This window comes from Tenrec ecaudatus, chromosome 13 (assembly GCF_050624435.1).
Source record: "Tenrec ecaudatus isolate mTenEca1 chromosome 13, mTenEca1.hap1, whole genome shotgun sequence".
Lineage (NCBI taxonomy): Eukaryota > Metazoa > Chordata > Mammalia > Afrosoricida > Tenrecidae > Tenrec > Tenrec ecaudatus.
In genome coordinates this window covers 19,709,316-19,726,040 of record NC_134542.1, presented here as the reverse complement: position 1 = coordinate 19,726,040, position 16,725 = coordinate 19,709,316, and the positions used below count along the sequence as shown (strand labels likewise).

At 56.9% G+C, this 16,725-nt stretch overlaps 1 protein-coding gene across 2 annotated transcripts; it reads left to right on the top strand.

Moving 5' to 3' along the window:
• The first annotated feature begins 587 nt into the window (after positions 1 to 587).
• WNT6 (Wnt family member 6) lies at positions 588 to 14,900 on the top strand. 2 transcript variants are annotated; one of them, XM_075529320.1, is made up of 4 exons: positions 588 to 830; positions 12,042 to 12,262; positions 12,445 to 12,779; positions 14,020 to 14,900. In XM_075529320.1, the coding sequence occupies exons 1-4, from the start codon at positions 751 to 753 to the stop codon at positions 14,479 to 14,481; spliced, it is 1,098 nt and encodes a 365-aa protein (XP_075385435.1). In that variant the 5' UTR covers positions 588 to 750; the 3' UTR covers positions 14,482 to 14,900. The 2 variants fall into 2 exon arrangements, with proteins under 2 accessions (XP_075385435.1, XP_075385436.1); XM_075529321.1 differs by lacking the exon at positions 588 to 830 and adding an exon at positions 5,691 to 5,954.
• The last annotated feature ends 1,825 nt before the right edge of the window (positions 14,901 to 16,725 follow it).

Here is a 16,725-nt window from a genome sequence, read left to right as displayed (position 1 = left end):
GCTTTCGACCTCCCTTCTCCGCAGCTCTCCGCGACCCAGGCCGCCTTTCTCCTGGCCCCCAGCGCCAACATCTGCCTCCGCACCGCCCCCCCCCCCCAACTCCCTCATTCCTGGGAAGTTTTCTCTCTTTACAGTCAACAAACCTGTCAAACGTCTCCCTCCCAGCCCGCTCCCCAGCCCGCAGCGCCTCTGCCTTTCCCCCTTTGCCCCTCTCCACCCTAGTGCCCCGCCCCTCTAGGCCCCCCGAGTCCCGCGGCGGGGGTGGCGGGGGCGCGCGGTCCGGGGCGGCTTGGCTAGGGGGCGCGGCGGGCAGGTCCCGCACCCCTTAGCGCTCGGCCCCGCCCCGGGACCCTGCGCCCGCCCTCCGTGCGCTCTGCGCTCTGCGCCCGCCGCCCCGGGGCGCACGGCTCCCTCGGAGAGTCCCGCCGCCCGACTGTCGCAACTGCCACCCCCACGGCTCCCCTGCCCCCCGCCCCCGCCCGGCCCGCTCCCTTCCACCCCCGCCCCCGGCTCTGATTTCTTCTCCCGAGCGAGCTCTGCAGGAGACAGGCGCTGGCTGCCCCGCGCGCTCCCCGCCTCCGCCTCGCCCTCCAGGCCCGGGATGGGCCCCCCCACCGCCGCCGCCGTCCCAGCCGTCGCCTCCCGGCCGCCGCCGCCGCTCTCGCCTTGACGCCCGGGCCCCGCGCGCGCCGGCTCGGCCCGCCTCGCCCCCTGCCCGCGCCCCAGCCCGCCGGCCCTCGAGCGGCCACCATGCTGCCGCCCGCGCCTGCCCGCCCGGGGCTGCTGCTGCTGCTGCTGCTGTGCCCCGCGCACGTCGGCGGACTGTGGTGGTGAGTGCGCGCCGCCCTCAAAGGCGAAACCCCGGCGCCGGGAGGGGGCTCGGCGCGCGCCCGGCCGCTCCGAGATCTACCTGTGCGCCCCGGCCAGGTGCGTGCCGTTCCCCTCGCGCGGTGGGCCAGGGGCGCTCCTCCACTGCCACTTGAATCATCCTAACACCTGGGAAGGGGCCAAGCGGCATTCCGTGGTGGCCGCCCCCGCCCCCCACCCCCCCGCTCTCCTTTCACGGCCGAGAGGGCCGAGAGAGCTGGGGTGACCTGTAGTCCGGGCTCAGAACGAAGGAGAGTGTGGGGCAGCCCGGGAATAAGGGGAGGGAACTGGATTTGGGGAAAAGAGGAAGAAGGTGAGGCGCCTCAAGGCAGGAAGGACAAACAGCTGTTCCTCCCCAACCCACCAGCTTCTCTCCGGGTTCCTTCGGAGAGAGTGTGTAAAGGGGAAACTGAGTCAGGATCCTGGCTTGCTTGAGCTCCTAATCCCTGAATAAGGAAGCCGCGGAAAGGCAAGAAAGCTCTCCAGCCCCCTCCCCCGGTCCTCCCAGGCGTGGACGAAATGTGCAGCCCGGGAGGTACAGGACTTGGGAGGGGACTGGTTCGAGGGAGGGAGGCTCGGTCAAGGAAGAATGGGGGCGTCTTCCCCGCGCTGCCTGCAGGACCTGGCCCTGGGCTTCTGGAGCCGACACCTGGGCGGCGAAGGGTGCGTGCGGGAAGCCCGGAGCGGACGGGGACAGGGGAGGTGGACGCTGTGCTGGGACCATTCGGAGATCGAATCCCGAACATTTTTTTTCACCTCTCCCGCTCGGAGATCTCCGAAGCTGAGACTACCCGCCCAGAATAGTTTAGAGTTTGGAGAGGAGGGACTAGGACCAGAGAGAGGGAGAGAGAGAGAAAGAGACGGGACCAGCCAATCATAATAGGGCAGGGCCTTGCCAATTTGCATATCGCGACGTCATTGGCTGGAATCTGCACCCTCTGCTCCTCCTCCGCCCCCTAGATTTGGAAGGCGGGTGGGGCAGGCAGACCCTTGTGCTCTGGGGAGATAGCAAGCATATGCCCACACAGGAAGCTACTGGCCGCGGTCCCTCTTCTGTCATTTTGGGGAGATGCCCCTCGGGGGTGCCACTGAGGGGGCAAATCCAAGACGACACCATATCTCGGCTAGAGACCACACATCTGGAATAACAACTTTAAAATTAGACAGATCTGCTATGTGGCCCTAAGCAAGTCCTCTTCTCCCCACCTCATGGCTGAACAGCAAAAGAGGGATTGCTTGAGGGAGACGACCTACGCGGGATCTGACATGAAGAGGCACTCAATACATGTTGTCAGCCCCCCCCTCCAAACCTCAGGTCCCCCACAAGGATACCCCCTCACAGCTGAAAGGGGGATGTATGTAAAACATAATCAAATGGCAAACCCAAGGTCCTAAGCAATATTGTGTGGTTTCTCCTCTCTGTCCCTGTACCCCAAAACCCCTCTCATCTTGTCTTTGCTCTTTCTTGTGGTGGCCGCTTCCTTTCCCACTGTTTAAATTGCTTCCATCCTTCCTATTCAAACACCACTTCCTTTAAGATAGTTGTTCTCCCTGTGAGGCCTTCTCTTCTCTGGACACCTGACACAACCCGGCACCACATAATGATGGGTCTGGCATCAGAGACTTTGTCTTTAGGCCCAGAGACCACTTCCCCCATGCCCCCCACCCATCCAGCAGGGGCTGGGGTTCCTTTGGGAAATGTTGTTGGGTGTGTGTACCCCCATTTTTGAGAACCCATGGAGGTTCCTTTGTGTGGGGTGTGGCTGCCAAGCTGAGGAAGAAGGGCTGGTCTTGGGAACTGACCAGCTGGGAAGGAGAGGGTGGGGGCTGGGAAGCAGAGGGTGGGGGCTGGGAAGCAGAGGGTGTGGGGGAGGTGAGTAGAGCAGGTGTGGGAGAACACAGGAGCCTTCATGGCCACAGTTGCATGGGGAACCAGCCGGGTGAAGAGTGAGGGGCTGTGTTGATAAGGTGTCCACACAGAGAGAACCTGCCTCTCCCGCCCCCCCCCCATTCCCAGCCCCACTGTTCCCCCCCCCTCACTCGCCTCTATCTCTGAGGCTTCATTCCTTTGGTCCTTTAAGAATTGGTGACTGCTTACCTGCCTGCCTGCCTCCCCCCCCACCCCCTCCCCACCCCCACCTCCCTTTTGCCACTGCCCAACCCACTTCTGCAGAGAGGGTTCAGGCCAGGAGCCTACAGGTCACATGCTGCTGTCTAGGACAGACTTGCTGGCCCCTTCTCAGGGATGCCAGCCAGGCTGCAGCTCCAGTGGTGCCCAGGAAAAGAGCCCAACAGCTAGGGCAACCCTTTCTGAACTGCTAGCAGACGGCTCAACAGTCCTGTTTAGGGTGGGAGGGTCCTGGCAGGGAGTGGCCCATGCTGCTGAATCTGCTCCAAGAACAGGTTCCAGGTTCCAGAGAAGTTACCTTCTACCTTCATCCTTTCTCCGCCTTCTTCCTCCAACTGCCTGCTTTCTAAGCTCTGCCTCAGGCCTCTCTGCCTGTCTCTCCCATCTGTAGCCTTATCTCTGTGAATCTCGGATTCTAGGACATCAGCCAGGCCTCTTGAGGTCCTTTGTCCAGCCCACTGCCTCGGGGCCACCTGGCCCTGGCAGTCCTCCTCTGGAGTGTGAGGCAGAAAGAGGCTATGACTTCCTGGTCACCAGCACTCACCTCCTCCACCCTGCTCCCCCACCCTATCCCAACTTTCCACAGGAAGTTCTCCATGTCTGTCCCGACTTTTCATTATACCTTCAATCACTGGATGCAGAAAATAGCTCACTGTCCCCAAAATAGCCAAATCAATCTCCCCTCTTCTCTCTTCCTCTTTCTGGTTTATATGTTCAGTGAGAGAAGATCCCTCCCCGGTTTTACTCGGAAAAACACAACCCAGTCGCGTTCCTCCCTCCCCGCTTCCCACTCCTCTCATCTCGCACTTTGCACCCCTTCCTCTTTCATTTGCGAAGAGACCAAGAAGTCTAGGACTAGGACAGCCCCGTCCCAGCCCCCAACCCCACCCCGGGAGGTAGGGAAAGGACCCAGGCTTCATCCTGGCCCTCAGCTTTTCCAACTGGGATCCCACCTTCTATCCCAGGCTGGGCCTGTCTTTCTCTGGAGCCCCTGGCACTTCGTGAGCCGTTCTCTTGCTGCCCCTCCCCCGCAGAGCGAAGGGTGGGGTGGGGTGCAGTGCGATGGGGGTGGGGTGGCCGTCCATTCCCCACTCTAGGCCTCCGGCCTTGGCAGCTGCCCCTGAAGGGAGACAATGGGGCTGTGAGCGGAAAAGGGCAGGGGCACAGGAGGCTGGCGCACCCCGGCCCCGAGCATGCCCCAGCCCACCCGAGTCCTGGCACCATATCATTTCCTGGGGTGTGCAGGCCCCTGCTGCCCCGTTCTCCTTGGAAATCGGGAGCCAGTGGAGAAGGCGGTGGAGAGTTGATGGGGACGGCCGGGGCGGCGGCGGGTGTGATTCCAGAGGGGGCGTTGCGAGGGGGCGGCGAAGCTGCGGAGGGCGCGCGGCGCAGGCGGGCTGAGAGCGGGCGCGGGGCCGGTGCCGGGCGGAAAGCTGGGGGTGCGGGCACTGCGCGGGGTGTTCCTCCGCCGACTGACGCGGGAGGGCGCCCTGTAGCTGCGCCCGCTTTCCCGCAGGGTGGTGGGGGTGCAGCCTCACGTGCCTCTCAGGGACTACTGCGGGGAGAGGCTGAGCCCTGGCGAGGGCTCGAACTTCCCTGGTCCACCTCGCCACACGGGCTACCGCCTTGAGCCCCAAGCCCTCGGTTTCATCTCGAAAGGAGACCCGAAGGGCCTTCCAGAGCATCGGCCTCAGGAGGGCACCACGGCCGGGGACAGGAGGTAACTTGTCCAAGGCCACCCAGAATGCTGGTGTCTGCCTCCTGCTACGTGGAGAGGGGGTGGCAGAGCAGGAAAGAGGTGCAGCGTCCTGTCCCCCACTCCCAGCACACATAGACACACATCGGCCCCTTCAGTCTTCTCACCACCACCTTCAGATGCCCCCCACCCACCAGTAAGGAAGAGCAGAAGAAGGATCCCCCTCAACCCCAGAAGTGGAGGCCCCCCAACCCCAGCCCTAGACGATGGGGAAGTGCACGGTGGAGTTGGTCAGGCCAGGAGAAGTCCCGCCTCTCCGGAGCCAGCGAGGAGGAGCAGGGGATGGGAGGGGACCCGAGCTAGCGCTGCGCTCCAGACGCGGCAGAGGGAACCAAATTGGGTCAGTCGAGGAGGAAGAGGAGGAGGAGGAGGAGGAGGAGGAGGAGGAGGAGGAGGTGGAGGAGGAGGAAGAGTGGAAGGGGGCACCTGGTGGGCGGTGGGGAGGATGGGGTTAATGGAGTGGGGGCATCTCGGGCTTTGATGTTGTGGTTGGGCTGGGGGTAGGGGCTGGGAAGGGGGAGTGGTAATTACCGAGTTAGACAGAGCAGGACAGGACAGGCGGGCGGGCACAGGCCCGGGCCCAGCCGCCTCGCAGCCGCCAGGCAACATTTTTCTGCCCCTTCTCCACCACCCACCTCCCCCACTCCTGTGCAGCCCCCACCCACAGCCCCAGGGCTCAGGGCTCCCTCTGCTGGTTCCTGGGAGGTGGGGTCAGACAAGGAACCTTGGGGGAAGGGCGCTGACTCTGGGACCCTTCAGGGGCACTGTCTGGCCTCGGAAATCCACGGAGCAGTGCCCGGTGGGGAGGAGGAGGGATCCTAGAGGGGGAGCTGGTCCCCAGGCAAGCTTTGATAGATTGGCACAGGCCAAGAGAGTCAGGCAGAGAGTTGAAGTGGGTGTTCTTGGGCATCCCTTCTGTTCTTCTACCCAAGAGAAGGATGTGAATGAGAAGCCAAAAACTCAGCGGGAAGCTGCCTCTTTGGTCTGGCTCTGCACGTGGAACCCAGGAAGTTGACGCTCTTCACCATTTCCTCTCCCGAGCTGAACCGTTCAACCAATACTTCCTGTGTGCCAACTTCAGGGGCTCAGGACATGTTCAGCATCAAAACCCACTGCCACCCAGTCCTGTGGTAACTGACAGTGAGCCTATACGGACAGAACAGAGCTGCCTTCCGGACTGATTTGTCGTGAACAGTTTCACAGGTACTTCTCACCACTTCCCTATGTGGCACTGTTCACTACAGATCAGTCAGAAAGCACAAGGAAACTGGTGCTTACTTTGCTGGCTGAGTATTCCAACACTGCTCCTTAGCTGCTCCTTAGGGGGCATGAGGTTTGAAGGGAGGTCTTAGAGAAGGTCCCCGGGCAGCTCAAATGGTTTGTGAGTCACTGCTAACCCAGAGGTTGGCAGTTCAACCTACCCAGTGGCAGGGAAGGTAGGCAGGCCTGGTGCTCAGCTTCTGTCAAGCTTACAGCCAAGAGAACGCTAGGAGACAGTTGTGCTCCATAGCACGTGGGCTTACCATGCATCAGACTGTACTTTAAACCCAAACCCAACCCAATTCTGCCATCAAGTCGATGCTGACTCAAAGTGATGCTGTAAGACAGGCTAGAACCACCTCTCTGGGTTTCAGAGACTTTAATTATTTATGGGAATAGAACACCTCATCTCTCTTCCAGGGAGCATCTAGTGGTTTCAAACTGGTGACCTGGAAGTTATGGATATGAAGGGCAGTGATGACATGTGTGATAGGGGGAGGATTCAGAGGTTGACCAAGAGCTAGGAGCCAAAACTGGATGGTGCGTGAGGCCACCTGGGGTCTGCTCCTTAATGGCCTTTCTCTCCAACTCCATTTCAAAGAAAGAAAAGAAAAGCTACTCATTCCCATCGAGTTGATTCCAACTCATAGTGAACCTTATAGGACAAGGTAGAATTACCCCTGTGGCTTTCTGAGACTGCAACTCTTCCCTCCCCCTCCCCCCCCAGTTTTATATATATATTTAAAATTTTAGGGGAGTAGAAAGTGTTGTCTTTGAGAAAGGAGCCAGTCACATTTAGCTTTTCTAATACGCACCTAACTTATCTTGCATTGGATGCCCACCATGGAGTGGCCGGGTCAGTCACCCCTCCCATAGAGCTCATCTGTAAAACAGGCCTGGACTGCACTCCATGATCTCTGTCTGCCCTTCTCTTAGGCCCTCTGAGCCCAGAGACAGAATGGTAGATTAAGCCAGAAGCCTGGGACCTAACCAAGATTGAGGTTCACAGAGGTTGCCCAATAAAAACTGGCTGGCTCCTAATATCACCTCACTCTGCTCCTGACCCCCAACACTGCCATCAAATATGTTTCCGGAGAGAAAGCTCTAGACGCAGGCCTGGCCAGTTAAAATGGCCACGCCTTGGCTTGTCCCTTCTTGTCTGCGTGCTCATTTCCTTTAGGACTGGCCTCATGTTTTCCTTTGCCCAAGAACGGCTGTGGGGTTAGAATCCCAGGTTTTACTTCCACTGCTGTGTCCCCCCCCCCCCCACCATGTACAAGCCCTCAAAAGGGCACAGTTCTAGGATGATCTTGGGTCAATGCTGACTCCAATCTCCCTCACCCCCACCCCCTTCCACCCCTGAGGCCCAGAAAACAGCCCATTCTCTCTCTCTGGAAGCAGCAGGGAAAGATGGGAGGAGATGGTGAGGTTGGGGAGTACTCTTGTGGAGTCAAGTGTTGGTGGAGGGAAGCTGCCAGGGCCCTCTTGTGTTTCTGAAGCCCCAGCAGGGGACCACCTGCCCCAGTGTCTCAGCTTACTCAGCTGATGGCGGCAGCATCAGAAGTTTGGGCTGCTGGATGCCCCAGTGCCCCTCCCCTTCTGAAGCTTCCTTTCCTATGACTTTAGGATGGGAGTGAGGACAGGAGGGCAGGGAGCAAACTGGTCCCTTGGGATTCTGACTGCTACTCCTGCCCATCCCTCCTCCTGACCAGCTCATAAACAAGGCCAGTTCCCAGGCAGCCAGCAGCCTGGGAGCCAGATCCTGACCAAGAACTAGTCTGGGGGCAACACCCCTGCCCCCAACCCCAATAAAGGCCTGCCCAGCTTCTGCCTCCTTTCCTCCCTTTGTCTCATACTCCCAGGCCCTACCCTTCAGCCTCCTATCTCTAGCTCCTCTAAGAAACAGACAAGGTCAGAGGTTTTCCCCTTTCTCCCTCCAGTGCCTCTGCCTCCTCTTGATTTCCCAGGGAGGTGAGATGAAGGAGGGAGGGAGAAGAGAGGGATGGGGCACTGTAACCTTGGGAAGATAAGACCAGTTAACCTTGGGAAAGTAGGGAGTTGGTGGGGTAGGGGGTTGAAGGCATGAAGTGTGGGAGTTGGGGTGGGGGGAGAGAAAAACTTGGAGCCATGGGATGTGGGAGTGGCAGGGTTTGCTGAGCCCCAGACTTGAAAGTGGGGTCCTAACCAGCTAGACAGGTGACAGGAGGACAGCTTGTAGAGAGGCCTTCTTCCCTACTTCTGAATCCTAATGGGGGACAGGAAATTGATTAGGAGTCAGTCATCAAATAACAAAGGGATAAGCAAAGGCTGGGTCCAAGTAAGGCCCTCTTCCTTAGATGGCTCATGCAATTGTTCTTTCACTCACTAATTCAAACACCATGAATTAAATGGTGCTCCTATACTATTATGTAAGGAGCCTTGGTGATGTAATGGGTTGCACATTGGGCTGATAACCAGAAGGTCAGCAGTTCAAACCCACTAGCCGATCCTCGGGAGAAAAACGAAGCTGTGTATGCCTGTAGAGATTTAAAGCTTTGGAAACCAATAGTGGCAGATACACTTCTTTCCTATAGCGTTGCTGTGAGTTGAAATCAATTAGATGGTAGTGAGGTACTATTACGTCAATTATTCATATGCAGGTTTTCATAATTAAAATGGGGGAAATATGAATTAAGCAGTTAATTAATCTGCTAGAATGAAGAAATCTAAAAGAGACCAGGGGAAATCGGATGATCCCAACACTCTTCCCTACTGCCCCTGTATAACCATATACAACTTGTACCTGTACAACCTTACCTATCTATTGCCCGTGTACAAGCCCTCGGAAATTCTTTGGTGATGAGATGAAATAGGTGGATGGGGGTGAGGTGGCAGATGAAAGATAGACAGAAATATTTATTTACCTAATTGATGTGTGTCTATACATCTAGAAACGGTAGATTTTAAAAAATCAAACCCTTAGCCATTGAGTATAGTTGGGTTCATCTTGACCCTACAGGACAGAGTCAAAATGCCTCGTAGAATTTCCAAGGCTGTAATGTAATCTTTAGAACATGTTGTCAGCCGTGATCAACCGTGTCCCTGGAGAAGGACAGCATCCTTGGTAGAGTAGCGGGGCAGCAAAAAAGAGGAAGGCCCTCCACAAGATGGATTGACCCAGGAACAATTGTGAGGATGACGCAGGACCGGCAGTGTTTCCTTCTACTGTACACTGGGCCACTCTGAGTCAAACCTGACTTGATGGCACCTCGAAATAACAATGTCATCGTTACAGTGTGAGTGGAATCAGCCCCTAACATATAATCACGGGTCTGGTAAGCACAATTGTACAGCTATAATATTAAAGATTATAGTAAAGTCATAGAGAATAAAAGAGATAGGAGAGAGTAAAATAAAGGTGTCAGACACAATTTATGGTAGCATGCTCACCTCAGCCTTTCTTGATAGTCCACTGTGGGGATGTGGGAGAAGGAAAGGGCAAGAGAGAGAGAAGAGAGGGAAGGAGAGGGAGGGTGGGAGAGGGGAAGGAGGACCAGAGGAGAGGGGACAGGGCCAGAGAGAGTGAGCAATTTTATCATTTGGGAACTTTTATAAATATCCATTAGTCATGCATATTCAGGAGTTATATCCATCACAAGGTGGGTGGTAATCACAGTAAAGTCCCCAAGGTCACAGGTGAGGAAAACTAATACCTGCATTGGGGGAAGGCATGCGGGCAGATGGATGGGTGCCTCTGAGGCAGGAGATAATCAGATTGTCTACTTCTACAGGGAGACAGAATCAACCATGTGCTCACTGTAAGGCAGCACAGCTGTCAGGGGAGACTCTGTGGGAATGGCATTTGTTAGTGTCCCACATTACAGGACAGAGTACCACATCTTTCCCCTGTAGAGTAGCTGGTGGGTGCCAGTGCTGACCGCATCGTCAGGACTCCTCAGAGATCCACTCAACTCTGGAATGTCATTGGGCCATTGGGAGTCAGCTTGGACTGCCCTACCCTTAGCCCACGTCTCACTGATCAACCTATCACTTTTCTCGGGTTGGGAATATTTTGGGAGCCAGTGCTAAGGAGGTAGGGGAAGAAACCTCTCCACAGAGGAGAGAACTTCAGTTCTTGGACCACTTGGACAGGGGTAATAACAGCGACCTGGCAGGATGTGTGTGTGTGTGTGTGTGTGTGTGTGTGTGTGTGTGTGTGTGTATGAGAGAGAGACCTTTAAGGACTAAGCTTGCCTCTTCAAGTCTTTCATGCTTTACTGTTCAGAAGGTCTACATAAGACCCAAATTCCTCTTGCTGCTATTTCCTCTCACTGCAGAACTAGAACATGCCTGTGGCTGAGCAGCAAATGGGGACAATGGAGCATAAGAACTACAGAAAAATAGAAAAGGAGGCCGCCTCGACCTTTGGTACCCATCGAACACCATTTCCCCCTATATTTTCTGTCTCTTATTAGTGTCACCTCTCCTCACCCAGGGTGGTCTCAAATGACCCCTGAACCCCTCATTCCTAGAAGACAGGGATCTCAGGAACACATCCACACAAGGGCTCCCTCAAAAGCCCAACTCACTACCGTGGAGTCATAGTGACCCCTTTTGGATTTCCAAGACTATCTGCTTACGGGAAAAGAGAGTCTAGTCTTTCCCCTTGGAGCTCCTAGCGGTTTTGAACTGCCGACCATTTGGATTGCAGCCCAATGGGTAATGCCCCCCGCCCCACCCACCCACAGACACTGGAGTAGGAGACAGACGGTCACTATCACCTACTTCATAACAATGCTCCCAAGATTCAGCCCTGGCTTCCTCCTCTTGCTGTGCAGTTCAGGAAAACAGACACGCTCAGGATCGGAGGGTCAACCTTCTATTTTGTGGAATGAGAGCCTTAGCCTTTTCACAGAGACTCCATTCCCTACTTCTCTCAGCATTCCCAGATTTCCCTGAGGGTTTGCCCTAGGTTCTTCCTCCCTCCCTGCATGCCTTGCTTTAGCGCCCTCAGCTCTGGAAGCCAGCTTGCTGTAAGTCTGGGGCTCTGGCCAAAAGCAACTAAGGAGGACTTGCCATAGATCCAAGAAGCAAAGAGGCGTTCCTTTCCATAGCCCCAGAATTGCCCCCCTGCCTGCTAGCATTAGGGCTACCCAGGAAGTGGGTGGCTGAGGCCACTGGTTGCCCCCTCCTGCCTCCTTCCCCCATCCCCCGCCACACTGTCCACTTCACTCTTTAGGGCCCTTGCTTTCTTTTCTTTGCCAGCCGTCTTGATCTTCCTTCGGTCAATGTCTTCCTTGGCTCTCTTTAACCTGGCTTTATTTGGTAGTCAAACCCAAGTCCGGTGTCATCAGATTGACGGCAGCAAGGTGTCCTTTTATTGATCTACGTACTGCATTTATTTGGAGGCCTTATCACTATTACGGAAACCTTGTACAGCCGCAAGGAGCCCTAGTTGTTGTTGTTGGGTGGGTAATGGTGAGGCATTGGACTGCTATCTGCAAGGCCCTCTGATGGCAATCAGCAGCAGCTCCGCAGTAGAAAGAGGGGGCTTTCAACTCCTGGAGTTGAGCCGTTCTACCCTGTTCCTGTAGCCTCACTAGGTGTCCACGTTGACTCCAGGGCAGTGAGTGTACAGACACAGTGCCCATAAATGGGGGACCCTTTGCTGTACAGCAATGATCAGCCAGAATCTAGTTTAGAAGGGACGCTTGCTCGCGGCCATTCAACTCAGCCAGGGAAGAACTGCCCCTGTGCGTTTTGAGACTGTAACTGCCTACAGGAGTAGAAAGTCCAGTCTTCTTCCCCGTGGAGGGGCTGGTGGCTGAGAACTGCTGACCTTGCTGATCAACAGCCCAAGTGACACCATTATGCCACCTGGGCTCCCTAAGAAGGGGCCTGACCAGGGAATCTTGAAGACCTACTCTGGCACCTCTTCTGTTCGATCTTCATTCCCCACCCCCAAGAAACATGTCTGGACTGGAGGGAGACCCTTGGACGTGGGAGGAGAGATGGAGCCAGTGACCCCCCTGATGCACTCTCTGTTCCCAGGGCCGTGGGCAGCCCTCTGGTCATGGATCCCACCAACATCTGTCGCAAGGCCCGGCGGCTGGCTGGGCGGCAGGCCGAGTTGTGCCAGGAGGAGCCAGAAGTGGTGGCTGAGTTGGCCCGCGGAGCCCGGCTGGGGGTGCGCGAGTGTCAGTTCCAGTTCCGTTTCCGTCGCTGGAATTGCTCCAGCCACAGCAAGGCCTTCGGGCGCATACTGCAGCAGGGTCAGTGTGGGGCGGGGTCTTGGGGGTGGGACACCTTCTCCCCCCTGGGGGAGTTGGAGGATAGGTCTCCACACCCCCCTCTGACCATGCCAACCCCACGCCATGCCGCCCCACCTACCCACCGCAGACCCCCACTACCCAGCTCAGGTCCTGCCCGCTGATGCTCATCCCTGCACCCACAGACATTCGGGAGACGGCCTTCGTGTTCGCTATAACGGCGGCGGGTGCCAGCCACGCAGTCACGCAGGCCTGCTCCCTGGGCGAGCTGCTGCAGTGTGGCTGCCAGGCGCCCCGTGGGCGCGTCCCTCCTCGGCCCCCAGGCCTGCTGGGCACCCCTGGGCCTCCAGGCCCCGGGGGCTCCCCTGACGGCAGCGCCGCCTGGGAATGGGGAGGCTGCGGCGATGACGTGGACTTCGGGGATGAGAAATCCAGGCTCTTCATGGACGCGCAGCACAAGCGGGGACGCGGGGACATCCGTGCGCTCGTGCAGCTGCACAACAATGAGGCGGGCCGGCTGGTGAGAGCTCCTTGTGGCAGAACTGGTGGGCGTGGACTGGGGTGGCCGGGCATGGTAGAGCGTGTGGGCACTTGGAGGTATGTGCCAACAAATGAACATAGGGTGCTTGGATGTGACCGACTGGACTGCTTGCGTTGGGCGGGTGGACGTGGGAGAGTGCAGGTGGGAGGTGGGGCGTGTGGTGAGGGTGAGAGGAAGAGTGGGTATCCGCGTGTGGACATCGATTTGGGAACCTGTGGCGGGACAGTGAGCTCATGTGACAGGGTACCCTAGAAGACTAGCCAGCACATCGGTGGACATTGGACAGAGAGAGGAGGGAAGTGGCCAGTCTACAAGAAGGTATCATGTAGCAGCACCAGAGCTGTGCTGCAGTGGGCAGGCTGGGAGGGGACACAGGGCCCTTAGGGACTCCCTGGTAGGGAGGATAGACCTCAGAGATGGGCCAGGTGGGCCAGGCTTGGGGTCAGTAGGGCTCAAGATGCCAGGCCTGGGACAGGAGGAAGACTAGAAGCTGGACCACGTAGGGAAGGAGGGGCTTAAAGGGGGTCTGAAGCAGGGTTGGGGTGGGGGTCAAAGGGATTGGAAAGGAGTGGAGGACAGAGACCACCTCTCTGGGTACCCTGGCCCCATGCATCTCCAAGGGGGTTGCTACTCTTTCTCCCTCCCTCAGCCCACCCCAGCTTCAGGACTAATGGGGTCTCTTCTCAGGAGAGCTGTGTGTTCTACGGGGCTCTAGGAATACCCCTTCCCCCATTTTCCCACTCCTTCCTCTGGGGCTGGGACTGAGGCACTGGGTGGGCGAGAAAGAGGGGTCCCACCTGCCCAATCCAGAGGAGTGTCAGGACAGGCCCTAGACTTCTTGAGAGGGGTTGGGGAGGGTGGAGGAGGTAGATCCCCAGGCGGTCCACTCTTCTGGCAGAAATGAAAAGGCCAGCGGGTTGGGGTTGGGGTGCTGAGCCTAGGCAGCTGCACCTCCTGAGGCGGAGAAGCTGCTCCGGGAAGATTCTCAGCCCTGCTGCCCATTCTGCTTTCCCCCAACCCACCGCAGCCCCTGCTTCCCCGGCATCCACCCCACCCCCTTTGCCTATGCTGGCCTCCTTTCTCTCTTCTCTTTGGGGCTGACATTCCCTTGGTCTCCTCCCTTCCAAGACTCTGTTTTCTCTGGCCCCCCTCCCCTTCTTTCTTTTCTTCCACCACCCTCCCTACCCTTCATCCTCTGTCTGTCCCCTGCTCCCCGTAGGCCGTGCGGAGCCACACGCGCACCGAGTGCAAGTGCCATGGACTGTCGGGCTCCTGCGCGCTGCGCACCTGCTGGCAGAAGCTGCCCCCGTTCCGCGAGGTGGGCGCGCGACTGCTCGAGCGCTTCCACGGCGCCTCGCGCGTCATGGGCACCAACGACGGCAAGGCCCTGCTGCCCGCCGTGCGCACGCTCAAGCCGCCGGGCCGCGCAGACCTCCTCTACGCCGCGGACTCGCCAGACTTCTGCGCTCCGAACCGCCGCACCGGCTCGCCTGGCACGCGGGGTCGCGCCTGCAACAGCAGCGCCCCGGACCTCAGCGGCTGCGACCTGCTGTGCTGCGGCCGCGGGTACCGCCAGGAGAGCGTGCAGCTGGAGGAGAACTGCCTGTGCCGCTTCCACTGGTGCTGCGTGGTTCAGTGCCACCGCTGCCGCGTGCACAAAGAGCTCAGCCTGTGCCTCTGAGCCGCCGCCGCCGCGCTCCCCAAACTGCGCGCTGAAGAGACCTCTGGCTTCCCACCACAGGGGACGCTCCCTGCGCCCCGCCGCGCCCGGCCCTTGTCCATCTACCAGGCCTCTGGAGAGACTCCGAGGCTCCAGCTTGGGATGCCTTCCTCCAGCCAAGGCGCAGGGCGCTGGAGAGACGCTCTCCGGGCATGCTATGCCGCCCCGCCCGCCAGCCAACACTTTAGGTTTCCCGATGCTGGGCATCTCAGAACTGCGGGCACGGAATGGGTGGGGGGAGGTCAGTATCAATAAAAAATATTTAAGGCGTTTCATAATGACTGCGCCCGGAGTTCGGACGCAGGGCTGCGTCTCCTGTGGACTCTGGAAGGAGGGTGTGAAGGCAGGTCGTTTTGATAGCACCCTGGGTCCCCATCTTTCCCCAACAGGTTGGCTCTCCTGAAAGTCATGGGCTTTCCCTGGGCCAGGCTTCTCTCCTGCTTCTCAGGCTTAGGTCTGCCAGCGGGGGAAGAAGCGGCCGTCCTTCAAAGGACAGGATAAAAGGCCCCCAAAAGGCAGCATCTGGGGCCACCCTTCACCTTCACTTCTAGGGGACTGGAACACCTCTCTCTGCCCAGACAGATCCGTGTCCCCTAGGGAATCCCAGGGCAGGCTGGGGGAAACACTACGAGACTGTCTTTTCTGGAGACGTTTTTTATTTACCGAAACAATGCATAGGCGGTCCAGAGTTCTTACGCACCTGCCCACACTTTCTCCTGTTACTAACCTCTTGCACTGGGTTTGTTCAATTAAGGAGCCAATTGATCCATTGCTATTGAAAGTCCATGGATCACAACAGGCTTTACGGTGTTAAGCATAAATCCACAATTCACCATTACAGTCCCATTCCGAATAATTTGGCTGCTCTAAAAATGTCCATGGACCAACAGTTCATCTCTCCTTCCCTCCCTGGAGCCTTTGGTTGCCACTGATCTGTTTACTGCCTCTACAGATAGGGCTGGTGGCTACAAGTACAGCTGTTAGTAGGTCAGCAGTTTGAAACCACCAGCCACTCCATGGGAGAAAGATGAGGTTTTCTACTCCAGTACCGGAGTTACAGTCTCAGAACTCACAGGGGCAGTACTACCCTGTCCTATAGGTCTGGGGTGGGGGTGGGGGAGGCACCCAAACTCAGAGGATTAAAGGGTAGCACTTTTAAAACTGTAGAGGGTGATTAAAAAGATGTTATTATCAACACCAGATTTTGGTCCAGTGAAAACTAATGTCACCCTCTGGCCATCTCTCATCACCCTGGGGGTGCCTGGAATTTCTCTTGGACACTTGGTCTCCCCTCTTTGGTTTGTCTCAGAAAGCTGAGGTGAGGGTGAGCTGACAGAGACCCAGCATTTAGGGCGCTCCAGGGCTGACCCTCATGTTTCCATCTTCCTCCAGAGATAAGGGAGACAATGGCTGGGGTTCAGATCCCCTAATTTTCATTCCTATAATGGTAATAGCTCCCACTTTAATACATACGGCACAGTATGAGTTTTAGATCCGCACCCTGCGCTTGAAGCTCCTACTGTATGGAAGTGTCTGACATGTCTAGGTAGTCTCAGTTTCTTTAGGGATTTCAACCTGTTTTAGTGGCTGCCTCACAGTCAGCCCCAAAGTAGTTTACTTTTTCAAGCATGCTAAATAATTTACTATTAGTGGAGACGGTTCCTTCTTGTATTTAATTATATATATATACGCCTAATATAATGCACATGACATAAGTAGATAAGGCATCAGCCTAGTTCATAAGGCACATACTTACTCTAACACCACTTTTAGCTTCTCCCCAAAGTCAGAGTTGAAATCACTAATGGCTCCTTTTCATGATCCTCCTGGTCAAGAACTTGTCAGATCTCAGACGGGTAGTTCTGCTCTGGGTGACACGAGTGAGAACAGTCACTTGGCTGCTGTTAGTGGGGTCCTGGGCTGGGCTGAGCGGGCCAGTCCAAGACTTCTTACAATAGGCCGATTTTCAAGAGCAGCTGGGTCAAACTTGAAGGCGGGCGCTGCTCTTCTCTTAAGCTATCCAGCCCTGGAAGCTCCACGGCATCACCATCATCAGCTTCTTTTGGTCAGGCGAGGTCACAGAACCAGCCAGAATTCAAGAGGAGACAGGCTTCATTCACTTCCTGCTGGAAGGAATGTCCAAGACCTTGTATCCAACACAACCCAAGCCACACCCTCCGAGAGTTGCTAGGAACTTTTTTCTTT

Excerpts from the sequence above, each read along its gene's own strand:
- WNT6 (XM_075529320.1), top strand. The coding sequence starts at position 751 with ATGCTGCCGCCCGCGCCTGCCCGCCCGGGGCTGCTGCTGCTGCTGCTG. Across the intron at positions 831-12,041 it reads CACGTCGGCGGACTGTGGTG|GGCCGTGGGCAGCCCTCTGG; the intron begins GTGAGTGCGCGC and ends CTCTGTTCCCAG. Across the intron at positions 12,780-14,019 it reads ACAATGAGGCGGGCCGGCTG|GCCGTGCGGAGCCACACGCG; the intron begins GTGAGAGCTCCT and ends TGCTCCCCGTAG.